General features: G+C 40.2%; 1 protein-coding gene and 1 long non-coding RNA gene across 3 annotated transcripts in view; one reads left to right on the forward strand and one right to left on the reverse strand.

The window, feature by feature from the left end:
- Positions 1-25: 25 nt before the first annotated feature.
- Positions 26-26,460, reverse strand: part of Lrp4 (LDL receptor related protein 4) — a 152,757-nt gene continuing 126,322 nt past the window's right edge. The window contains exons 20-30 of the mRNA XM_086973652.1: positions 18,818-19,085; positions 17,017-17,179; positions 15,137-15,347; positions 13,376-13,501; positions 10,281-10,458; positions 8,999-9,217; positions 6,569-6,812; positions 5,075-5,336; positions 3,715-3,864; positions 1,657-2,012; positions 26-1,263 (exon numbers count right to left, since the gene is read on the reverse strand). Coding sequence (XP_086829778.1) covers positions 886-1,263; positions 1,657-2,012; positions 3,715-3,864; positions 5,075-5,336; positions 6,569-6,812; positions 8,999-9,217; positions 10,281-10,458; positions 13,376-13,501; positions 15,137-15,347; positions 17,017-17,179; positions 18,818-19,085 — 2,555 coding nt within the window. The 3' untranslated portion in view covers positions 26-885. The remainder of the gene's footprint in view (positions 1,264-1,656; positions 2,013-3,714; positions 3,865-5,074; positions 5,337-6,568; positions 6,813-8,998; positions 9,218-10,280; positions 10,459-13,375; positions 13,502-15,136; positions 15,348-17,016; positions 17,180-18,817; positions 19,086-26,460) is intronic.
- On the forward strand, positions 10,341-26,420 carry LOC111273854 (uncharacterized). 2 transcript variants are annotated; one of them, XR_002688076.1, is made up of 4 exons: positions 10,341-10,412; positions 10,897-11,023; positions 11,652-11,897; positions 26,373-26,420. It is a non-coding gene; the product is annotated as an uncharacterized LOC111273854 (long non-coding RNA). The 2 variants fall into 2 exon arrangements; XR_015316117.1 differs by having other exon boundaries at positions 10,402-11,023.

Consider the following 26,460-nt stretch of genomic DNA (forward strand, 5'->3'; position numbering starts at 1 on the left):
TATAGAAAGAGAAAGAAAGAAAGAGATCTATTTATTCGCGCACAGAGGCGCAGCATATCTCGCTTGTATGCGAACACATATGTAACATGCTGTTCGGATGTACGAGAATCTTTAACCATCTGTAATTTTTGCGTCCAGCAACATCTTTCTCTGGTTCGCAAAAAAGTACGCACATACTACACACATACACACCCCCAAATACAAATACGTTTTCGAGTCTTGTACATACGTCTTAGATATTGCACGCGTACAATCGTATACTGTATAGTGCACGAATTAACCATCTCACCCTTATACAAGATACCTTATTATTAGTCACTCATTTTAATTATCCATGTCTAGAAAACAAATCAGCCAAATGCGGCTCCGCTGCTATAACCTAACCATGGTAATCGAACTGGCAGTGAGGCAACCAGTGGATAAATTACTTGTTCGTAAATCAATTATCGAATGTATGTAAGTACGCATATATAATTGTCTCATTAAATCGCCAATAGAGAACAGCGCTACCGCGAAGCTTCACCGGTACGCTGCTCGACAATGAGGAATCTATTTCTTCTCATAGACTTACTCACACCGGAAGATAAATCAGTGAATACCATTTATGCCTACTCCTGTATATGTCTAAGAGTGAATGTCTCAGCTGGTGCTTCCATATTTTCTGATTTAGATTGACCGGCAAGGCTACCTGAACTTTATGTTGATCAGTTGTTAGCGTCCAGGTACAAAATCAGTGTCAGTTCCGTAATATGTCCGGTAACCTAAGATTAGAAAATCCCAAGAGATCAGATTAAGGGTTTTTTTATATATATATATATATATATATATACGTCGTTGATATTGCTATTGTCAGCATTGGTAATGTTTTTAATTTTTGCCCATCTTCTACATAATGTCGGTTTCGATCGACTGGTGTGACGAATGGAATCCTCCCGCCGATCCCGGGATGCCGACCTCGAGAAGTTGGCTGAATTGGCTTAGCTGACCGGGGCCAAGGTGGACTGCAGGAACAGGTGGCGTTGTTGTGTACGTAGCATAATGAACCAATGATGATGGCCGCGAATGACGTGACACGAGTGATAGGGGCGGCGATGGAGCGCCCGGCAGTGATTCAACTTCGTCCATAGCTTCGAGAGCTTCTTCGTCGAGTTCCTCGTCATCGTTAAGCTCGTCGTCGCTCGCGTCTGGCGGAATGTCAACGGCTCCAGAGTACAACTGAGTGCTGCCTTCGTAGTTCTTGCTTCCACTATAGATCACAGGGTTCTAAAGATATCATATTAGATGGAAGTAAATGTTTGACTTACTTTCAAAAACGAAATCCTAGTTTTTGACATAGCCGGTTTCCGAAATGTAACGAAAAATGTCTATTAAAATTGATCGGCCATAAGGAAACCGAGAATTAAACTGGCACAGTTTATTAGATGCCATTGTTGTCTATGGGGGTACTTTCGATAGTTTCTATTTAAAATAACGTACCTAAGTTGGGATGAGCAATAAAAATCAAGTTCAAGGATGGGAGGTCCCTGCCTTAACAGAGGATCGAAACAATTAAGCCTACATCTAATACTCTTTCTACTGTAACCTAGACTCTGCGACACCTGATCAGCGTAGTTTTACAATAGGTGCCTGCTTATGCTATAGGCTGTTCTCGCCGACCTGATCATCAGAAGGCGTCTTGTCGAGCAGCCACGTGTGACTAGCATGTCCACTGGTAAGTTTGTTGTGACCGAGGTTGGAATTTGTTGAGTTGGTGATATGCGACACTGGTGGAATAAAGTTACTGCTTCCTCCTCCACGATGATGTCCATCAGCGTGATGGTGAAACGGGTGCTGTCCTACATTGTCTATGTCTAGCTCTTCATTGATATCTTTGAGCGAGTCGTCGTTCGAGTCGGCGTAGTCACTACCCTGTCGCTTTGAACGACAACGAACGCTTGACGCAACGCATAAAACCACGAACAGAAGCGAAAGGACACTAGCTGCAACCATGTACATTGATGGGATATTGCTTTCTGAAACAACGTACCAAAAGTATCGTTCTTATTGTCAATGATGGTATATCACAGAGACAGTATGCAGAAATGCCAGTCGCAGTGTTAATAAAAAACAACAGTTTGGAGTAAAAGTGGAGTAAAAAAAACAAGCCAAGTCAATGTCCGGAGGTTACTTTACTCGAAACTAAAATGTACATTAACTAAGTATTGTAAATTAATATGATGATCGCAAAATTCTGGGTGAGATATAACGAGTAGGCTATGCCGATGGACCTATTGATATTTAAAGACGTATCCGATTCTAACCCTGGCGTCTTTTGGCAGATACTTCAAAGGTCGGACTTTTAAGACTGGCGAACTGTCTCTGGCAGATCACGTTAGATACTGGCTTGTAAACAAATACAAATACCCGTTTAGCTGGATGCAGATATATGCAGTTTGCTACAGCGAACATATTTACTTTTTTTTCTGTCCAATTTTTGACCTTAAGTATCTCGTAACTTCTGGCTTTCATCAGATATATTGTACCTGCATCGTCCAATTTACTGAAAAGGCTTTCTATACTATCCCCTTGCTAATAGACGCTATATCTAATCTGTGTGCATTTTTTAAAAAGACTACCAAGCCAAGCTGTGGCCTCCACGGGTGCAAATTTGCCTCAACGGTTCTGCCAGATCGAACTCTGCTTAAGAAATTATAGATGTTGCTCTATAAATAATAATACTTTTCATGCCGAGATATTAGCCGTTTGTAAAAGGTTTTCCTTGGTATCCATATGCCCTGAAGAGGCTCTCGGCTTAATGGGGACCGATCAACAGTGGCTACTTGATAACAATGAAAATTCTCATCGAACTACTGTGATCAGGTATTGCAAGATTAAACGATGGCTTACATTCCCTTAATATCCGTATTTCAGCCTAAGTAAGTTCGCTACCTTCGATACCTTAAGAAAATCGGTTGGTGACTTGTACCACGTCTATCCGAACTTGCTCTAAGAATAATGACGCAAATGTTAAACGTTTAGCCATCCCAGGGCCTGTGAAGAGCTGGCTCTAGTATATAAGTCATTATGAAGGCTACTTTTAAATTATTTAAAAAAAATTATTGTTTCCGCTTATTTAGTTTAAAGGCTATGAATAAATACAAATGGGGGAATTTTGTTTAAACACCTTAACACAAGAGTAAATTCATTGTATATTTTGGGGGTGAAATTATAATATTAAAGGGTACTTTTATTTCCAGCGACCGATAGTTTTCTAATATATCGCGGCTGCTCAAAAAGTCCACACGTTAACGATAACCAAGCTACTACTAATATATCTGACTATCTATACAAGGCTGGTCACTTATCCATGGATGTAGTCTTTGCCATATGCCTGGAGTGATTGCTACTTTACGAGTGTTAGTAAGAAGTGCCATGCCAGGAAGGCAGCTACACGTTTGTGGTGAAACCGTTATTAGAGCGGTCTGATGGTCCGGAGTGGACTGGGGGCATAAGTGTGTAAAGGATAGATTGACGAATTGCTTTTTGGGCGAGGAACTCGTCAACACCACATGCAGGCGCAAGGAAACCTGTTCCGTTGAAAATTTGATCACTCAGAGAAACGGTTAAGTAGTGGAAATGAAGAGTAAAAGGCCGGATATCAAAGATCGATAGCGAGCGGTTTTGAATAGAAAAACGAAGTGAAGCTGGCTTGTTTGAAAAAAGTGAATCATTTACCTCCAAATACGATGTTTATAACGCTCATTACGGTGCAACCGATACCGCTGCATGGCTTGTTAACGGGGGTTACTTTTGTTGGCACCGGTGATTGGGTGCTAGATGCGACTGTAGGTCGAGGTACGGATCGCGAAGTAGTTGGCATAGGAACTACAATAAACACACAAGATTCGTTAGTATGTACTTGTTGAAGCAAAGTAATCCTAGTCACGCTGTTACCTTGAACGTGAATTAATTAAGTAACGTCACCGTTCAACTTGAAAATTATCGGTTTTTTTTTTACAGGAAAAATAGAATGTTTGATTTAGATAGACAGAACTTCACGACTTCAGAAGGTTACAGTTCTGAAGTAGCCCAGTTTGAAGTAATGTAGTTTTTTTTTTACCACCTCGAGCAATCTGCTTTAGAAATGCCGTCGAGAACATCTCATAGTTTTACATATTTGCTGTGACAGAAAATGGGTCTTCTTTCTCATACAGTTATTTTGGAAGTTTTTTATTATTTTAGACTGTCATGCGCGCTTAGCATGATGGTCTAAAGTAAAATAAGATCCTCAAATCAATACGACCATACGTCGTAATTTAGGTTAAGGGATCGAAAACTAAAAGACTATTTGGAGCACATATCGTACGGCGGGAACTTTAAAGGTGCTGTCTCGGGGAGTCTGGGATACAAACGCTTGGGTTTTTTTGCGAAATGTATATTTTTTGAATGAATACCCTAAAATGTTTATTTCCAAACCCCTGTATTCCAGCTTATTTCAGGTTTAATAAGAAATACAGACTTGTTTTCGGATAGTGTCTCTATACATAAATAGAGAATATCGTGTCTGGAGTAAAAGACAGGTTCAGAAATGACACAGAGTTTCATTAAGGGTGAGTACTAATAATAACTCTTATTGCAGTCAGTGGATTGGTTACAGGGCCAAAGCAGGCATACATCAAAAAAAGGCATGAACCTGCAATTAGAAGTAAATGAGCGAGACAAGGGTGTCTTCGTCCTTAAAGTCTAACCTGTTACTTTTATTTGTATCACAAAACTTCAAATTGACTTTATTTAAAAAATATACATCGTGTTTCAATTGGAGACTTTTTTTTTTTGTTTTTTTTAGCTGTAAACTGTGGTCTTTGCTCACGTTTTGAATGTATGTATCTCTTTATTTAGTTTCACCTACTATTATATTTTTAGGTATGTGCGTACATAATGAGCGCACAGTAGGCGGTAACGGTTAGGTAGCAAAGCAAACGTTCCGAGAGCATAATTTATAATAATAATAAATTAGTACAACTTTGCGCAGATCGTGTACGAAGACATAGATAATAACAGCAAACAGTATCATTACGTATGGAAGAAAACTTACAAGTCGAACAGGGATTAGTGTTGTCGCCTGCAGTTGGACAAGCACATACATGACCCTGTGGGCGGTAAAGACAGAGATGCGAGCAGCCTCCGTTAGCCGCAGCGCATGTATTAGTACCAGTTTGTCTGGTAGCTGCCACCATTTTGATATCCATTGCGTTCTCGATGTCGTCGCGGATGATCAGCCGCTTCTTGCCACTGCTCTTGTCAGCGCGCTCGACACTTTTCGTCTGCCAGTCTGTCCAATAGATGAAGCTTCCATGCTGTCACAGGTGTCAATGTTGTGTTGGTCCGCGGTAAGTAGCCATAAGTAAAACGCAATTAGGATCGGCTGTAACAAGTCGCTTTTGCCATACGGACATTACAAACATTTCAGAGAATGCATTCTTTTACACTTTTTTTTTTTTGTGAAAAGCTAAGGCCTACATATTCGGTATAAGTCGTCTTATTACCGTCAAATGAAGACGTATTTTCGGGTGCAGCGTCTTTGCGCTTTCCGGTTGTAGGTGTGTGCTGAGTCAATAGTTAGAACTAGAACTATTCGGGAGGTCAAACCTGGAACTTATTGCTAGGAGTCAGAAGCCTCACTGCGAAACTCTTTTATCATCTTATTGTAATCAAGAACCAAGTCCAGTACGTAGGGTTCTGAGTAGCCAAACTAAGACAGTAGAGAACAAGCAGTGGGTTTGCCTACAACACCTATCATGTCCTGCTGATGTACTTCAATGCGCTGCGATGCCTGGGCAGTACAGGAGCAGTACAAGGGGAGATGGAGTCAGTCGGCGTTTCCTTGATCCTCAGGACCCATTATAAGGGAACGTTCGCCAGAAACCGGTGGCGACCAGCCGTCGAGTGTTTTGGTTTTGTCAAGCGTGACGGTGGCGTCGGGGTCACTTCTCAGTTTTTATGAGCCAGCTTTTTTTGTCTTGTGCTTACTGGTGCCGTCCGCCATTCCATTTTCGACGGGACTCATGCCAAGCCAAGCACTTTCTCTCTTTTTGTACAAAGGGTTTCGAAAATTAGCTCTGGGAGCGCGCAAAGCTGGGGCATGAACCGTGCAAATGATCTTTGCTTGCTTCTTATTTTTGCAACTAATGAAACTTTCCTTTCATTTGAATGCTATTACTGTCTGATCTGTCAATATTAACAGAGGAAGCGTTGCTATCTGCAACTGCCTACGTCTACTATGTATACTAGGGCGTCTATCAATCTGAGATCGAATGATCCGTCATATAACCACTACCGAATAGATGTCTAGCCAAAAATCGTCTACGGGCAAAGAGCAAAAAAAAGATATGCGGGCCTTATTACAAACGAAAAAAGCATAGAGACGTCGTGTGTATGTGGGGTGATGCTTACGTTATTTCGTATTTTATTGACAAGTAAACAAAGACAAAAGAGGCTAGATAAGCAAAAAACACGGTGAAGACGGACATAATTTTCTGGCAAGTACCTGTATTTGCACGCGCTAATAGTGTCGCAAGCCCACACGTACCAGCGTTAACCCAAATGGATGTTCCACATCGATGACGAGCTTAGTGCGATGCTTTCCGTTGAGATCCGACATTTCGATGCAGTCCATTTGCGCGTCGACCCAGTAGATCCGTTTGGCCTCATAGTCTACGGTGAGCCCGTTGGGCCAACCCAGTTCGGTGGCAACAATCACTCGTCGGCTCGATCCATCGAGATAGGCCCGCTCGATCTTTGGTAGCCGGCCCCAATCCGACCAGAACACGTAACTAATAGGGCAAAACAGGAAAAAAGAAAACATACATTTTTACTCATCAAGTAATCAATTAGCATCCTTTAATCTGCATCTTGCATCGCCGCTGCAAACGGGTTTTTCCTGGTTACCTTAACATCATTTAAGTCGTTTACCGCTGCAACTGAGGCTACTCTGTTCATGAAAGCAGGATTGCAGACAGGTAGTGATCACAGAGATGTGTGAGAACACACCTTTAACTTTTAGATTTTTCAGAATTCTTGCCTAAATATACAGGAACAGAGTTACGTAATGTTTCTTATCTTGATCTACCCGTTGATGCTCGAAACTAGCCTTTTTCGAATTTAACATTTTTTTTTCAATTAAGATAAAATCTCTCAGGGCTCGTACCCTCACAATAGATATTTACCATCCTTAAATAACTGTAATGGTGCAATTCGACAATGTCACTCTTATTTCCAGTCCCAGTTACAGAATCGATATTTCCCAGATCAGAAACCACTCGTCGGATTCTACGCAAGGCTTTCGTCAGGAGGGAGTACACCGTCCCGTTAAAGCGGAATGAATGGGCGACACGGAGCAAGCGTGCACTGCACTCTCCAACTAGCACTAGCTGAGATGGCCCACGTGCAACCCACAAATCAGAGGAGCCGTCTCTGCTTATCGGAATACTACTATCACATCACATCATTATCGCACGAGGATGACGGCTACGATGGCCACAGCATAAAAACAAGGTCATCCTACTATTACAGCCAGCATGACGGAGGGCGAAAGCCGATGCGTGACATTCAGCAACCAAGACGTGATATTACTCAACGCAGACAAATCATGTCGGGGCATGAAGATAACGCCGTCGCTTGTATAAACGTAAAGCTATCCTATTGCTTCTATTACTCTTCCATCATCAACGAGTTCGGAGCCTTACTGGGCTGGGAAGTAACCCGATCTGAAGGGAAAAGGTTAGAGAGCTTCAAGTCTCGACAAATATGAAACTTAGTATTTAATTATCAAAACGGAGCCTTCCGTATGTAAAATGTTTCGGCTACTTCACACAGATTCCTAAAAATAAGGGCTTACTTAAACCTAAGCCTATAAGATAGATGCGAAAAAACCCGTGTCCCTTCGTAGATATGGGCAAAAATGCTAACTCCAGTAATATTTTTCATCAAAAAACAAACAAAGAGAGAAAGACATAACATAATAGCATTATCTTTGAAGTTGAGGTACGAATACTTTGGAAGAAGTAAAAACTTGTTGAGTTACGTCGTCAATAATTTTAGTCGATCATGCTTTTTTTCTGGTATGTATTATCTAAAGTATTGTTATGTACTTTTCTTAGTCTTATAATTTCATGTGGTCAAGATACCGGAGTTGCACTGGCTTTATGATTACAATTAAGCCGCTTTATGATGGTAACTAAACGCCCAAATCAAACTGATATAGAAATCTTCGGGCACTTTTGCCCTAACTTTATGTAAATTCAGTCTATATCTAACAAATATTCGAGGCCATTGTTAAGTTCAATTGAAGGGTGTAACCATCAGCAAAGCGGTAGAGTTACAACAACGTACACTCACTCAATCACTATGGTAAAGTAAAAAGTAACCTGCAGGAAATTATCACTTCGACCAGCGAAACATGCCTTATAGCTGGTAGCTCCTGAAGGTGTATTTACGGCAATAATACTCTTGTTGTAGAAATCGAGATTCCCTAGTGTATGGATACTGCGTTTCGCAGCCATCGAATGATCTGGTTCAAATTCAAAGAGGATGCCAATCTTCTATCATTAAATAGTTACAATCACTGAGTTCTTTCTATTTGCTAGATTCTATTTAATTTCATTGTATACAGAATTAAATTCAATGGAAACTACGGTACTTCTATTCGTCAAATTCATCAACGTACCACATACCATATATAAAAGATACACTGTAATTCTACATATCAGCGAAACCTACCCTCTTTTGTAAATATTACCATTATCGCTTATAAGCTCCATAGCGCTTCTTTGTTACCTTTACCTAGTGATACTTCAGTTGCTGCTTGGTTGCTTCATAATTGAAGATACGTTGCTATCTGACTGAACTATACTAAACGCTGGGTTTCCTCTGTATAGCTTTACTTTTGTAAAGCAAGCAATTTCCACTGAAAAGTTTACAGTTTGACTAAAACTCTAAATCTGCTCTAAGTAGAACTTACCCACGCTCCGGAAAGAGGGCGAGCGCACGAGGCTCGTCAAGGTCGAGGTTGGTGAGCAGTTTCCGGGACGATCCATCAGCGCGGCAGACCTCAATTGTTTTCCTTCCCGAATCACTCCAATATATGTTCTTAGCTATCCAGTCGTATGCCAAGCCATCGGGTGACACAAGGCCAGAGCTCACGATAGTTTCTGTTCCACTGCCGTTTAAGTTGCTCCGTCTACAATGATCCGCATTCAATGTCCCGTACAACACGAAGATGACACAATAGTCGAACACTGTAAAAAACTTAAACTTGTTTTAGCTCCAAGCAAGCCGAGAAGCTTTTCAACCCTAAAAAGGTTTTTTAGAGACCTAGATGCTTCGTATAAGCTAAAAACCTACGTATTTAGGACTTTTACAACCTGTGTCTAATGTCAATACCCGAAGAGCACTGAACCGTGAGTAAAAATAGCAACCATGTGAAATTTAACATAAATAGCTTGGAATATTTACAGTAGCTGACAAAAAAAAAAAGAAAAAAAACAACGTTTTTCAAAATATCTTTGTTGTTTGTCAAAATATCCGTATTTGATAATTTGCTATGAAATTTTTATGAAATAATTTCCAGTGTTTTTTCAGCGCGGTGTCATTATCTAACCAATCAATGACGGTCGTCAATTAAAACTAGCATTATTCAGAGCAGCGATTTGGCAGTTTCTTTATGTGTATCTCATCTTTTTTACGGCTTCTTTAAACGGATATTTTACTTTCTCTGTACAGGCTTCGTATTCGATGTCTCTAAAATCAGTCTCAATCAACTAATATTCTGCAAAATCTCGCCAGACTATGCGTTGCCTTATTTGCTCATATGAGCAGGCGCCACCCGTACACCTGACTGATATACGCTCTGCCTAGTGGCAAGCATGGAAGTATATCTACGACCTGCCGTAGGCGTAGTTTCTTTGTTCATATCTGCTTTCCGCCCTATTCACCTCCATCTCGTTTCTTTCGTCCGTGATCTTTCTGACTTTTAAAAATAACGCACAGTACAAAGGAACGGGTGCACAGTAGAGCTGTTCAAGCCTGAAGACATATTTCTTGGCAGTAGGCAATACTCACACATGCAAGCAGACTAGCAGGACAAATGGAAGGCAAGAACGGTTAAACTATGGAATGTGGTCTTTCACGACTAGGCAATAGATAGAGAGATACGTCACACGCAAGAGGGCACCGCTGCGAGCGTCGTGCGACCCGCCCGTAAAAGTTTGTCGTCATCAAAGATAAAATGAAACGATACTGACCTGATAACGTCCAACTTTACGTCGGTAAAGTAGAACTTTTTGTGCTCGTAGTCAAAGTCAAGAGCGACAGCGTCCTGAATGTCGGTAATGGGTAGTAATACGTCTGTACGGTCAGGAGTATCCATTGAGATGGTGTGTAGGTACTCACGATTGGCAAAAAGAAGTAGTGCCGCTGGAACTAAGAAAGAGCACTTGATATTATTATTTTTATTGAGAGAATATAAAATGGCCTGTAGGTCAGCTATTACAGCTCACTCAATACCAGTAAGATGTGTCTTGTTCGGAGCACTTAAGCTCACATGAAGCTACAGTAGATGACTTAATTGTACATTTTGCAATTGAGCTCTTTATATAACACATTTGCACTGAAGTTGAAGAATGCATACACGGAGTACGAAGTCTACGAAGAAGTGTCAGATGTTAATGAGCTGAACGGAGTTCTTAGTGACAATCAATGCTAATAAATTTCATTGCATACATTAGCTGATAAATAAACTTTTACCCATGAAGCGAGTTCGTGGTATAGTTATTTGTTTATTAGAGAGAACACCTTGTTATTTATTGTCTACTAAATTCTATCCACAGGCCTGACTGTACGCCCTTTTGTCTCTGTTAGGTTCTCGGATTCCATTTTCTCCTGGTTTAAGGGATTGGCTGCGTGTGCTGATACTACCGCTGCGTGTTGTACCCATTATTGTTGTGGGTGACAATGGTCATGGACTGACTTTGCCTAAAAATCACAGGTTGGTTAGGCTGAAAAATTTCGATTTGTACGTCCTCCAAAAACTTAATTTATGCACGGGTACGATTATAGCGTACATTAGAGGAAAAAATCATATCGGGTTTTTAACAGTAAAAATTACAGCTCTTTCCAGTCAGAATCAATTTTATGACTAAAAACTTGTACAACTCCAGAACAGTAAATCTCATAGCAATATTTATGGTCGTCACCTTAGGAAGACGGCAGCGTATTACTGAAATAAAAACTGTAATTCCAAAGGTTGTATAACACAAATATAGGACCAACTCAGATTTGTACTCTAATTAGATTAGAAGAAGTTCGATGAAAGTCACAGACATCGTTTACTTGATTTTGATTTAGCCAATAGCTTTTTTAAAACAATCCACAAAGATCACACAATTTTTGAAATAGTAAGATGACAGAAAGAAGTATACGCAGTTTGGGAACGTTTTTGTGAGTACGTTTTCTTATTACAGCTGGCTTATATATATATATATATATATAACCTAGAATAGCCCGTCGTCAACATATTGAGAACCTTTAACTTTTACTTAGCATCACATAACGGGAATGCCTCTAACGCAAAGCTAATGGTGCCTAATGTCAATGTGCCTCGCATGTCCACGAAGGGAGATACGTTTCAACTCAACCATCACAAAGGAGTATCCTTTCTGTGTGCCCCCTGGAAGGAAGGAAGGAAGGGCAAATTTCCATTCTACATATTCCACGTAGTAGGTGGTGTGATGTTTGTGGGAAGATGAAAAATCCTTTTTGCATTTGGTGAAACTCGATCCCACGAACCATCGTAGGCTTCGGTAGATTTCAAGCGAAATGCGCCACTCTCTCTCGTCGTTACGCAACGATGGATCTTGCAGGTATTTTCGATGCTGTGTACCTTTTCTTTTGTCCCCATATTATATACAGAGGATTAGAGAATGAGTTTTCCTAAGAAGTGGTACAATGCGGAATTGAAGCATGAGAACACGCGGCCAGTTCGCACAGACCTGCTGTCAAATACAGTTCAATACAGTAAATTTAATTTTCTTCCGATATTCCTTTCAAGGTAAAACCCATTTCATTTTAAGATAAAATATGTTTATTTTGCTCAAATTCATATATATTATAGAGCTCTTCGAAGTTTTACAGTATTTTCGGCGTTTGTTTGACCATTACTGATTTAAAGTTTGAACATTGAAATTTTTGCCCCGCTTGATTCGCTAGTCTTTCCCGTACTTCAGCCAAATAGGTATTGTTGCAATGCATATCTCAAGTCCGATTCATTTGAACTTTCTTCTCGGTAGAAATAATTTTTTGATTATACTATGTTTTGCCGACAACTCCCATTTCAAACAATTATGCTATAAATATTTGTGCTATGTTGTAAAAGAAATTCAGTGCGCTTCGAAATATTATAAATTATAATATCTCCTTAAATTAAAAAATGAAATTATCGAATATTTTATTTGGGCATTGAAAAATTAGTATTTTCAAAATGTCATACCACACTTAATAGATCTCGTGGGTATTATGATAGGATTATTACTTATATTTGGTCAAAATGTGACATAAAAATAAATATATCTGGCTTCTAATATAATTAAAATTGAGTAACATTGTGTTACCTATGATTATTGGAATTTGGGTAAGCAGGAGTGAACTATCGAGGTTTACCGTTCGACATAGGTATACATAAGGCCGCATTGCTCAAGTATAGGTCACAGATGCCAAAAACTATAAATAATTGGGAAAAGCATCAACTTCAATGAATAGCGTATGTGGACACTTATGGTTGGAAGTGCACCTAAATGGTAAAACTCAGCGTTGATGTAAAGATCTTAAAGGTCGCAATAGCTACGATAAATCTGACCCACCTTGTCAATAAATTACGTTCTAGTACTTCCTAGACGTAACAATATTTGGTAATAAATCACTGTAAAACCGAACAAATAATCCCCGTCTATAAGTTTGTTCATTGCTTCAGTAACTACTTTTTTAAGAACTAACAGAATAACAAGATAGACGGCAATTAACTAAAATGAAACGTGTTCGGCATAATTCTCTGACTATCACGGGACGCAAAACTAGTTGATTGTATGGTCAAAACATAAATGTCCTTAATGTCTACAATTAAATAGCAAAACGTTTGTAACGACAAATTTCAAAGCAATTTGATCACTGACCTTCTATGGTTAGGCTTATGACATAGGCTTCACTATTATATTACGTCATCTGTCAGATATCTGAACAAGATAAACTTAGATGCAACATTTAATTCAGCAGCTACTTTACTTTTTATACAAAATTTAATGTGGGCTCCGCTGCATTGCTGCATACGATTGAAATAACTACTCACGAGCATCGCAAGTTCTTCCGTCTTCCTGGATTTCGATACCTGTCGGGCATTGACAGGAAGTGCCACGGGGTGATGACAAGCAGAGGTGTGAGCAACCACCGTTTCTTTTTGAGCACTGGTTTGTTTCTGAAATAACGGTATAGCCCTATAAATTACGAGCCAACAATGATAAGGACAATGAAAACCGTTTGCGACGAAATCGACTAAAGTTAAAAACTGAACAAATTACGCTGTAAATGTGTGCGTTATGAATACTCAACACATGGTAGCCCCGGAGGGCTTATCATTATTCGGTATTTTTGTTGACTTAAATGGTGACTTTACACTCTTTGTTACGTGATACGAATGCTACCCTGTGAACTGCACGGCTGCGCAAATAGCGTATTGCAAGTATATTGTGAAAATCACACAAGCAAACAATACCACGTTAAAGTACTTAGCGAACTGTGTCCGTCGCAGCGGAAAAACAATATAGTTACATAAGTAACTTATCGTTTGAAAGTCATCTCAAAAGCTCAACTGGAGAGAAATCAATGCAGTGCCTGGAACAGGCTTTGTTCTTCGACCATTGAGGCAGCAACTCAGTGTGGTTCTCCTCTTCCGTTTGCGTTGCGGATGACACTAGGACTTCTTCGTTTTCCTTTTTTCTCGGTAGTTTTACATCGCTCTGAGTTCTGTCGCTAGCAGCTGAAGCTAATCGTAGTCGTAGTTGTAGTGATAGGAGCCGCAGTGTCGTCGAGGTCTTTTTCGAGGCGAGCTTTTTCGCGATTTCACTCTCTTTCGGCTCTTTGTAAGCGGCTTTTACTTTTTCACAAACTGCCAAATAGCAGTGCCAGCAGGGGCAAGTGAGGAGGGCTCATACATCCCGTCCTTCCTCTTTTTGTCCTGCTTTTTACGCTGCACCATCCCTGTGCCCACGCCGCCCCCGTCAACCTTCCTTTCAACAGCTCCCCGTTTTGAGAACTGTGTGACGTCATATCGGCGACGGGTTCGGCAACTCATAGAAGGGCTTGCTTCCGCTGCGAGGGGAATTGCTACCATTACAACGTCTAAGGCCATCAACGACTATTGCCAAACCTACGACGTTACTGAGTCGACTCCCGGACACTCAAGGGATGTTCATTAGTTACAGGTATCCACCAAATTTACCTTGACAGCCAGGAAGAGGTCTAGAATCTCGTTTCTTCTATTCCCTAGCTTTCTTAAATCCTCTGCTTCTGTGTCCGGTACTGTATTCGCTGTTTCTTCACTGACTATGTCTTCATATTCTTCTTATGGCAACTTGGGCCCCTTTCCGTACCGGAAAAGCCTGCCGAAGTCTGTTTGTTTGTTTCGGTGCATTTTTTTCGTAGTCTCACCAAGTAGTAAAGCAGCTGGAATACAGCAGCAGTATGCGTTGCGCATTCTCGGAACTAGGTGGACCCGAATGCCCCTGCAGAAGCATGGAGGCAAGGGGAGCTGGAACCAAGCGGAAAAGAGCGGATGAGCTAGTAGCGGCTTCCATGTGATTTGTTTCAGTCGTGGCCCTACATTGCGACACCGCTAGTCGCCTATCCGGAGATCATATACCATCGACGTGCAAGGGTTACCCAAAACAGGAGCTAGTAGATGAGGTACACGAAAAATGCGAGAATAGAACCAGTCGATTAAGACGATTAAGGTGGGTGGGTGGGTGTGTGAGTGGATGGCAGTGTGGGGCGAATATTACGTGTGCGCCACAGAGTGGACCTGTGTAGTGTGAATGTTTGCGCGTGTCGTTACCTTTTCGTTCTAGGTCGAAATAGTGGATATCCATGATAGATACCAGATTGCCTTTTAACTTTTCCCGAGGCTGGGACGCCTCGTGAATAGCTCGGGTTTGCCAATCGGTCCAAAACAATCTTCCGTTCCATACCGTAACGCCGTATGGGTACGGGAGATCTTTCAGCACAACCTTGCGGTCTTTGCCGTCCAGATCGATGCTCTCTAGCGTCTGCAATATGAAAGTTAAAAAATAATATGGCTTATCGAAGATCACGATAATCCTGATAATGCATTGCTTTCATAATGCTTGCATCAAGAACTCAGCAGGAGGTCCCACAAATGCTTAATCATTAGCGGTCATTGAACAATGTCAAAATATTTCTTTCGCCTATGACTAATACGGACAAATATAAAAATAATAATAATGGCAGATACATTACAGGGTAAAACCTTTTAAGATAAATAGTTCTTCAAATATTATCGCTAGGTGGGAAGATCAATGGAACTAGTATCAAAGAGCGTAAACGAGTAAAACTCTGGTAAAATAAATGTGAAATACATTACTACAAGCTTACTTTAGTAAAAAATCACTCTTACATCCAAAGCCTGCTTTGAATAACTGAAAAGGTGCATAAAATTTAATGAAAGTACTTCGCATTATTCTTGTTCCATATTGACATTTACCGGTTCGGTAGTACAACATTCTCAGGACACAATGCCTTGTCCCTGCAGGAGTAACTGACTAAGATTTCTGTTAGTAATCATTACAGAAATGTCCTAGTTATTATCAAGCCCTGTTTACGTTCCTCGCGTAAGGCACAAGTCCTGGCTACGAATTAGCTAGGAATAGAAGGAGCCATTTTCGACGCATAGAGATTCCCTTTTGCAACCCAATCTAGGACAGTTGCGGCAACATTCTACATAGGATTACTTTAGTAATTGGCGCCCTAGTGAAAAACCTTATTGTTTATACTGTACAGCTGTCGTCTGATGGAAAAATATTCTCAACAAATAAAATAAAAATGATCCGTATAGATCCGTTTTTATTAATAGGCCCATTCTTACGGATGTTATGAACAGAACGGGGAAACAACTTTCCTATGCTTTAAAATGGCTTAATGAGATATAATTAGTCTAAGCAGTAGACACTGGCATTTCTTAGACATAATAATGCATCGATATATATATAATTAAATTTTAGTAGCGGTGGCCTTTTCGATTATTTGTACGGTATTAGATAATACTAACAGGCGTTAGATCTATAAAGCACAGCGAAACTTATAATTTCACCTTCATCTTAAAATTCGACTCCCTTGCACGTTCGATCCTCTGCTTAGAGATGCATCGACAAATGATAATAACGATGCTTTACGTTTTATGGAAACGTTTGTTGTCCAATTGGATTTTTTTTCGTTAAGTTACTTTATTTTTACATACAGAGTTCACAACAACTCTTTTATAGGAGTGTGTAAATTTTTTGCTTATTCTGCACATTTCGCCTACCTTAAAATACTAACAAAGGAGAGCAGATAAACATATTATAATATGTAAAATAAACTTTCTTGTTTTTTAATATAGTGACGAGTTTTTAATATAACGACTAGTTTAGGTTGCAGAATGTTGATATATAACATTAATATACAAGGATGTGTGTTTCATTTTTACATTGAAAGCTTTCATTTAGCAAATGAGGTCTAATAGAGTGAGAGGTATTCGTATCATAATTTCTCTGCTTGACATGAGTTATGCCACTAGTACTCTTATCTTTGAGTATAAATTAGTAAATAACCCAATGCTGGTTCCTGTTCCTATATAACATTCCTGTTCACATATATGTACTTATAAATGGACAACAGGTTTGACGAAACGAGGAAATTAGAATCTAATTGGTAACTTACATGTGTTTTTGCATCGGCCCAAACCAGTCGTCCGGCCTGTTTGTCCACAGCAATGCAGTGCGGCCAACCAAGCTTTCCACTAATCAAATTTTTATGATTTCGGCCATCTGCATCAGCACGATCTACACGTGCCTGATTACCCCAATCAGTCCAAAAAATCCACCTAGATAGAATAAGCACGCAACATTATATCCTACAGCAAAGCTGACATCGTAGTTATGCTTAGTGCTTCAACGGGTTCATACAATGTCGATGCAGTACTTTATTATAACAGAAGCCTAGATAGGACCAGGTGCCAAATTCATTTCTAATGATCAGTACAATGGTTTTCCGTGTGAGTTTTCTGTCAGACGTAAAAGTCCGTGGACTTACTAAATAGTTAGTAAAAATTCTGCAAAGTAAAATGTCGAAGCGGCTGAATTTAGTACCGGTTTATTTTAATACCGATCTTAGTTCGCTGGTGCGCGTCTACTGCACTAATATTAGAAGTAGCTCAAATTTAAAACGCTATGGAACTGTAGTTAGACGTGTACCGTCACTCCTTGTATACATATCCAACGAAATCAACCGATCCTTAAATATACAGTTAAACCTATATCTGTGATGGCCGCAGGTTCGATGGCGACGCGATAACATTTAACATTGTGTACTTATAGGACAAACACTCTATTTGCATTAGGCCCGTAGCTTGCTGGTTCACTGTGTTAAGAGGGCCCGAATTGCAGTAAATTTAATTTACAATTCTAATCAATAAAATCTGCAAAGAGCGCATTTGTTTAAGAGAGTCAGGGTTTTGGTTTAAAATCATTTGTGTGACATATTCTCAAATGCTTTTGCCGCAGCTGATTCCGATTTTGCAAACAGATCAGCCGGTAGTCGTAGATTTGGTACTAACACAACATTTTTTGAAGGCCATTTTTACCAACCCTCGTGCGAAAAATAATCGTCGAAAATAAATGGAGAAGCATCGCTTACATTACATTTAAGAAACTGTATTAAGAACTGAGGTTTACAATGTCAAGAGATTCAAATTTGCGCAATGGACTTAAGCTATGAATTGAGTTGCCCTCCCCAAAAAGTACTGTCACATAACAGATCGTCGACTAGACTATCCATATTTATGATAAAATATTTATTGAATCTATCTAACACTTTTCATTGATTTTCAATGAATACTTGATTTTTACAACACTTTTGGTAAAGTTGACGATTTCACGCTCGCGAGCAAGCTTAGAGGCTTAAAAGCCCATCCAAAAACGATCCTGACAAGTACGGAACAACAGTAGTATCAATATGATATTGGTCTCCCCAAGAGTGTCTTCGGCAATTTCTTACTTTGATTTTCATATTTACATTATATTGTTGACCCGTTCTCTAGAATAGCTTATCGCAACTTTAGTTTGCCCTATTAACTGGCGCCGCGTGCTAAGCTCTCAGTCGGGCTCAATGCGCCGAAACAGAAATTCCGTGTTATGGAACAGAAAGAAAAACTGAGCAGGGGTTGATCAACAAATGAGAACGAAACGAAAAGTGACACCGTGGGCATACTTATAGTATTGTGTATTAACTCCATAAATTATACTGGGCAATACCTGATACCTGCCGTGCATGTCGTGCCGTACGTGCTTTCTCGTAAGGCTATTGGTTTAGCGACTGGGTCGACAGATACCGATAAATTAACGAAAACAGAGTGTACTGATTAATGCATTCCCAAAGACTTGGTGACCTGCAGAACAATATGGCCTTCCTCTATCGTTTGTTACACGCTAACCAAGGATCTGTCATGGTTGATGTTGCTTACCCTTTCTCTGGGTAGATAGTTATAGATCTTGGTGAGTCCATCTCCTGGTGCCAAAGCAGCACGCGCCGATACGATCCATCAAGTTCAGCAACTTCGACGCGCGGCTGATGTGGCCCCGCATCAGTCCAATAAAGTTTTCGTGCACGCGAATCCACTACGAGGCCGCCCAACGTCTCAATTCCAATTGTCACCACGTCGCGTACGTTAGCCCCGCTTAGATCGCAGCTTTGAATCTTGCGTAGGTTTCCGTCCGAGAAAAAGATTCGCTCTATAAACAAAGCAAAATAATAATACTCGTAGCTCTATGCAGAATGGCACATTCTATTAAGGCTATGTTTGGAGTTCCCCTGCGTGAGTCCAAGTATACCTCATATAAGACAATGTTCTGTTCGTTCTATTCAAAAATATAATGCAGAGTAATCGAACTGTTGTCAAAGTCACAGGTTCTTATCACAGACAGCGTTGCTGTATGAATCGGTTCCTAAAATTACTAATTTTTTACAAACTGGACGGATACGTTGCAAAACGTCTTGCTGCGTTCCTTAGATTTTTATTGAATTGACAGCCGATCCCAATAAATTTAGTAGACAATATTCGTTTCTGAGAATCGTTGAATGGGAACTAATGAAACGATTGAATACGTTTTATCTAGATTGTGTAGTATCAAAACGTAGTCTCTTATTTTGTTAATTAAATTAGTTGCCATCTGTGCTTTGATCATGAAGACTTGTTACTCTGCGAAGTACAACCGTAGGTGTATTATAAGTGAACACTTTCAAAGCTGCTGAAACCTCATTTTAACCAACAATACAATCAATGATTTTTATCAACGTCAATCAGTCTGGAAACGTGCGATGCGAACGAGTGTATAATCCAACAGTGGCGCGCTATCTACCGTAATGCTGCTTGACGGTTTTTTACCGTGATAAAAACATATGTATTTTTTTTGTTGAACCTCATATAAAATAATACGATGGATTATGAGCTCTCAGTTTCGAGTACGGCTTGTATAATGCAGTAAATATGCCACTTATAAATACAGCTGATATTCGCCCCTTAGCATTTTGTAATGTGGGCTGTTGGATATGATTGTAAATAATAAATAGGTTTTAAAAACCCTTGAATTGTCTTTCAGTTAGCGGGATGGTTCAAACTCAAGAAAGAACTTCTTTTTTTTTTTTAAATTTTCGCAACGAAATCATTACGATATATTACTTTCATTCAAAGTTTCTCATGTATAGAGCTCTATATGTCTACCTATATACACATTTTTTAGCAGTCGTACTTAGTCTCTGCTACCAGGGAAACCGCACGTACGCAGCATTAGCGTGTCCTTCATTAAGTTGTGAACGGCGTGTCTGCACGAAGCTATCGGACGCTAAACCTAAGTGTATAGCGCTCTTGTTAAAAAGCTTTCCGACTGGTCATTGCTTCTACGGCTGCGTGCCCTTAGCAAACTTTTCCAACGATCTTGACTTCGTTGCAGTTATGTTGACCCTTGGAATATGTTTCCGGTGCCTTCTTAACATGAAGTCTTTTCGGCACAGACCTGCCCAGTTCGTAGGTTATTCGACCTTGTGCTCCTCGTAAAACATTCAAATGGTTTCTCTTTTTTTTTGAGTTTCTTTACATAGACACCAGTCCTTCACAACCTAGCCTTCTTTTCATACCGTGTTCCGCGTGGCAACTACATATCTAATGGCACGACCGGTATCAAGGGTTGAAAAAAGGGTGCCATACACGTACCCTGAACGGTGGCTTTTGTATTTTCGGCCTCGTCTTACAACCTTGGACAGCCAGTCATGCTCTGGTAGAACGGGGAGTCATTGCTGTTAGTAAAGGGTACCAGGGCATTGGTATATTGTCGGAGGCTGACAACACATCCGTTACCGGACTTTATTATCTAATTGCAAATAATAACTATTTATTAGTCTTTTCGATAGCTGTCGCTATATGTATATATATATATATATATATATATAGATAAGTTCGACTGTGTGTTATTGCTGGTTACTACGTTGTTTTTGATGACTCGCAACACCGTTTCCGAAACTCCCTGATTTTCAAAGCAAAAGTTACAAGTTTTTCTCAAGATGGATTTGTTTGCTGACCACAGGGCTGTTCAAGTTAGCTACAACAGTTTGCCTGTTTTTAACTTTTAGAGTCTCCTTGCAACAATTTAAGTTTCTTTACATCTTTGGGGCATTTAGCCTACTGTGAATCCAATATAATGCGATTCAAAGTAATACTTGATTGAGTTCCATACCAAGGCCCAACATACCGGATCCAGATTTTGATGGATGAGAGTCCTGCAATGCAAGAAATACTTGCAATCAAATGCAGTCAGCATAATGCATCCGATCTTAACTTCCTCAAGAAACATAGTTTAAAATGAATTTCCGTATGATGTTTTCGCGCACGCTATATTTGAGCTAGACCTAAATGTTTCGAGTTAAGATTAACAAGCAAATCAGTTACCCATTAAACTACTACGTGGACACCGGGCAATACCTCGACAAATCAAGAGGTACCTGTATAGCTTCATTCACAGATTATATTAAGAAACCATTCGCAGACTGGGAGAAAAAATCCTTGAAAATGACCTAACCTATTCAGGCCTTGAATGAAAACCGGGATCAAAACAACAATTCTACTGATTAAACATGTCTGTTAGGGATATCTCTGGCGGCACATGCTAAAGGTATTACCTAAATTTAAATATATATACATATATGACGTTTGGACATAATGTAAAAGTAGTTTACATGTCATGTACTGCATATGCCATTTGTTATGTAAATGAAGATCGGCTGGGTATGACAATTCGTATCGTAGGCAGATATCTAGAACTAGCGATATTAAACGGTAATTAGTCTCTACGTTTGGGAAATTTATTACTTGTCTTATCTATTAAATAGAAAGAAAGTTAATGTGCTATGTGCAATTTATACTAAATGGAAAATACCACTTTTTTTTTTTATTGTTGTGACAACAAATTATTACATTGCATGCCCTTCGTCATCGTTCACATTTTTCTCCCAGATTTCCACCAAATTATGTATACCGTCTCATTACAAACTGCCCGGTCTCCTTTCGAATAAGTGTTCTAACCGCGTTTTGAGTTATCGATCTGTGTTGAAGATAAGGCCATGGAAATGATTGCCCAGCGAGCGGGAAAAATAAAAATCCGCAGGGACCGGAAAATATGTAACAAAACCTGCCATTCACTTTGCTGGCGGGTAGCTGTGACGATGTTTGGTCCTAGAACTAGAATGACCTGATTTTGTCTGACGAGCCTCTTTGTTTGCTAGACTCGATGAGAGTGGGCCGAATAAACGGGCCGATCAATTGTCATTCGTGCAAAACGATTCGCAGTGAACCACAAAACGCAAGGCATTACTTTTTTTGGCTAGAAATCAGGTTAAACTCCGGATTTTGGCTTCTTTCTTAAGCCGACCATTGCGATTTCTGATTCATGTTGACACTATTTCGTATCACCGGTGTCAATTCAGTGCAAAAATCGGATACTATGGCCGCATCATGCTCGAGATTGGACTAAATGTTGAACTATAGCGCTAAGCGTAGTTGTTCTTGTTGGATTCAAGTAGTTCGTGAAATACCCAGGCTCCAAATTTCTATGTAGCCCCAAGAGATTTAAGATGGCTAATGACGGCTGTTGCTTATCTTTTTGGTCACTTCTCAACTTGTTTGACGGCCACCTTCTTTCAAAGGTTCGTTCAGATGGTCGTCATCAAACTCAGGCGGTCGACCAGAGCAAGGGACGTCGTCGAGGTCCCGGCCGCCGTTTTCAAACATGGTAAACCACTCTCGAACAGTCCTTTTAGCGACAGCATCGTTACTGTATACAAGGCAAGTGACCTGAGCTGTTTCAGCAAGTTTGAGCTTCGGCGAAATGCGTAGTGCAGAAGGTATCGAAAATATACCTTTTTCCGCGTGGAACCTCCATCTCCTAGGAGTTCCTTCAAGTTAAAATTGTGCTCACAGCACAATACCGTTACAGAACGCTGATAGAACAGGAAACACGCTTTGGAACGGCGTACAGAAGTAAATAACAAATCAAGGAAAACGGGAAAGGGAAGTTGTCTACGCCGCGGAACTTTCTAGCTTAATATAGCTGAGACCCGCTGTATAGCCAGACTTCTGCCTGAACGAAACTAGAATTCCCGCCCACGATACAAAGTACATGCTCTGCGCCAATAAATAAATTCGTTATTAGCTGAGAAATCACAAACTTGGCACCTTGTAGCCAGCTAAAAAATTATACGGCCAAGGTTTCAAAAGTAAAAGCTATATGCGCTCAATTATTGGACCGACTGCGCAGCGAGTTACTGATTGTCGCGTATCCGCTTATTTCATGCATGAAACCTTATTTCGCTTCGCGCCGCAAACCAAAACGCCTCCCTTGATTGTAGTTAAATAAACATGTGTCTTGCTTCATTCGTGCACGTAGAAAGCCTAATACACGCAGGACGTCTACTTCGGTAAACAGGAACCATGTTGCTAATGAATTGCTTCAATTACATGATTTGGAATAATATTTATGTCAGAAAAAAGGTATACTTTCCGTTTTGTTTGGCAGATTTGACTTGCCTGTCATGCGTCCTTTGGTGCATCATAAGTGATAACTAAACGTAAAGAGGGGCAAGCGCATCTCAAATCAATATGGAAACACCTAACATAAGTTAAATGAGTGCGTTTGGTGTATCTTTATCGAACAACTTAGAGCTGATTAAAGTGGGATTTGCGGGAAAGAGCTTATTAGTGTACGGAATAACGCCATCGTGGGCGACCGACTTGCGATTGATTTATATAATTCATTCGTGCTGTAGAAAGTAAGTTGATTTAAATTATATATATATATATATATGCATTATGTTTTACAAAAGAGCTCTTATTTCATCATTACGAATTATAGCTATGTCCTCTGTATGTATAGGCATACGTAAAAGCAAAATTAATGACTGGAATAGCTACTTTATTTCTTTCAAAAAACAGCCTATATGTGTGTGGTTGATATGTATGAACTGGGACCGCATCACTTCGTTATCTAAGTCCATGATAAAAACCGATGAGCTGGGATATTTCAACATCATTTGCCTAGGAATAATAATAGCACTATTGCGTAACAGTGACGCAGTGGAAATTGCTGGTAGCGGACGCCAAGAGAAAAACACCTCATCCAACTTAGAGACGACCTTTCGAACGTTAACAGTCAACAGATAAAAGCCCCACAAACTTCTTCCGCATACTGAATAAAGTCATTGAGATTAGCAGAATAAACACATTCAGGACAAATGGGTGGCCCATTATTTAGATTCGCTGTCGAACCCTGCTGCAGACAGAGAGACCACAACATGTAGTTCACAATAAAAGAAGGCCTCAGGCCGTATGGAGCTTCCAGTTCCTCCCGTAGAGGGAAAGCCACAATGAAGCTAGCTTCGCCGAACTGAGTTCTATCACGTTATAGTCAAGATGAGCTCGATATTTAAAGAAACTCTTCGAGCTATTTAAGAAACGGAAGAAAACGGGTGCTAGAAACAACGAACAAAAAAGTATTTGATAGGCATGGCATTCAAATACCAACAGAACAGAACGATAACGTTCTATGGCGGCTGGCGTTTGTCAGGGCTCGATACCGGGCTCGATCTTAAGGAACGTCGTATACGACGACGTATTGCACTTGAAAAATCTTCAGCGTGGCGCTGAGTTATTAGTCTACACAGACGACTGGGTGGTCACGGTATAATCAAGGACGGCTACAGACCTGGAACTTTACGCTAAGAAAACGTTGAAGGCAATCTATGAAGAGATGGCAGCAGCAAGGCTGGAACTTGCTCCAGTGAAAAGAAAAAGTTTTGCCTACTGGAAAGAGATGACACAAATTAAACTTCAATAACTGAGCAGAAACATGAAGATGGTAAAGAAGGTGAGGTATTTAGAAGTCTATTCGAATGAAGGCTTTAAAGGAACACTCCATGTTAATATAGCCGATACAAACAGTAAAATGGAGGGCACAGTTGCAAAGTGCTATTAAATATCTACGACGAGCTGGCAGACGTAGACCTTTGAAGTCTTTTGCAAAGTTAGTAAATTTCTTCGACTCCCCAGTATGGTTAAGGAGGTTCGCGGAATCCAAAGCTCTTAAAGCCCCTCTTTTTAAAACTCGTAAAATAACGGGGCTGCGCATCTCGCAGTCACACAGCATGGTAGACACACCGGTGTAGTTGATCCTAGTCGGGATGCCACCATGGGATTTGAAAGTAGCGAAAAGAAGTCGCTAGTGGAAAAATGGCCTAAATGTCTCTTAGAAGATTGAGCGAAAATCATTCTTGGAACCTGGCAAACGGGGTAAAGAGAAATACCGGCTAGCCGAATGGGTTTCAAACTACAATATCTGATACCACGCATCGGAAAATAGCTGGATTGACCTGGTGTAAAGGTTGATCATTACTTGATACATGAAATAGTTCAATCCCACTTACAACTGAAGTGGCCCCTTCCGGTACGTGTGTGCACTGAGAGTTAACAACAGAAGGTACGCTCATCCATATGCTATTCATTGATTAATAGATGACTAGAAGACGCTAAGAACAGAGTAAAGTAGATGGTAATAAACAGATGGAACAGGGGCAGTATGCGTCATGCTAGATTTCTTCTACGGCTTCCAAGATGTTTAGCTAGTAGTGATACTAGTAAGAAGTGGGAGTCGAAAGCGGCTACGGTAGAAAGCTCTTGAAGGAAAAAGAATGCCTAGGCCGGCAATAGTGGGCGCAATTAGCGTTCGAGACTGCACTAGAAACAGGCGCTCCAGATTTGCAGATATTAGGGCTTCACACGTCTGAGGCGACGGGGAGCCCAAGAGTAACTTCGGCCCATTGACTCTTCCTGCCAATTTGTGGTACTATTCAATAAAAACCCAGGCCAACAGGAAGTGAAACTTAAGGCGGGGGAGGAAAGTGCGTTAGTTGGAATTAGTATCGGCGGAACCAAATACAACTGCCGGGGCTAAGTCCGCCATACGTTGGATATTTATGTATCACTCAATCCCAACTGTGTGCCTTAATGTATTAAATCCGCCTACTAAAAAAATGTCGCTTGTTTATAATAAGTGGGTTATACATAGAGGACGAGGGTTTTACATGCTTTGCTTTACATTATAGAAGCGACTTGTCTAGCCGCCCTAAGAAGTAATGCGTTGTACCGTAAATGAGAGATGAGTAATACGGCTAATTAGAAGACGAACGAAGAAACATGCACAACAGTATGAAAAATACAGAGGACTAATCAATGCGCAGTCGAAAATAGTCAGTAGGATCGTAAAGATGAATAGTCCTGTTAGGAAATATAGAGCGTCTACCACCAGTCTATCACTCTAACCACTAATATACAACTGTAAATCTAATCTAGGCTTGCACTGTCAGTCCATTCGTCCTACAAGTGTCTCTTACTTACTCTTATCCCAATACTAATAATAATAATAATTAAATAAATTTGTAATAATAAATAAATAAAATTTGTTTGCTTATTTATAAAGCTAGGCAACAACCGCCGATGGTCACAACAAACTCACGTCTAATTGAAAGTAAGTAACATACAGTTCCTAATAAACTACAGCCATGGAA

This window comes from Varroa jacobsoni, unplaced genomic scaffold, assembly GCF_002532875.2.
Source record: "Varroa jacobsoni isolate VJ856 unplaced genomic scaffold, vjacob_1.0 scaffold_232, whole genome shotgun sequence".
NCBI lineage: Eukaryota > Metazoa > Arthropoda > Arachnida > Mesostigmata > Varroidae > Varroa > Varroa jacobsoni.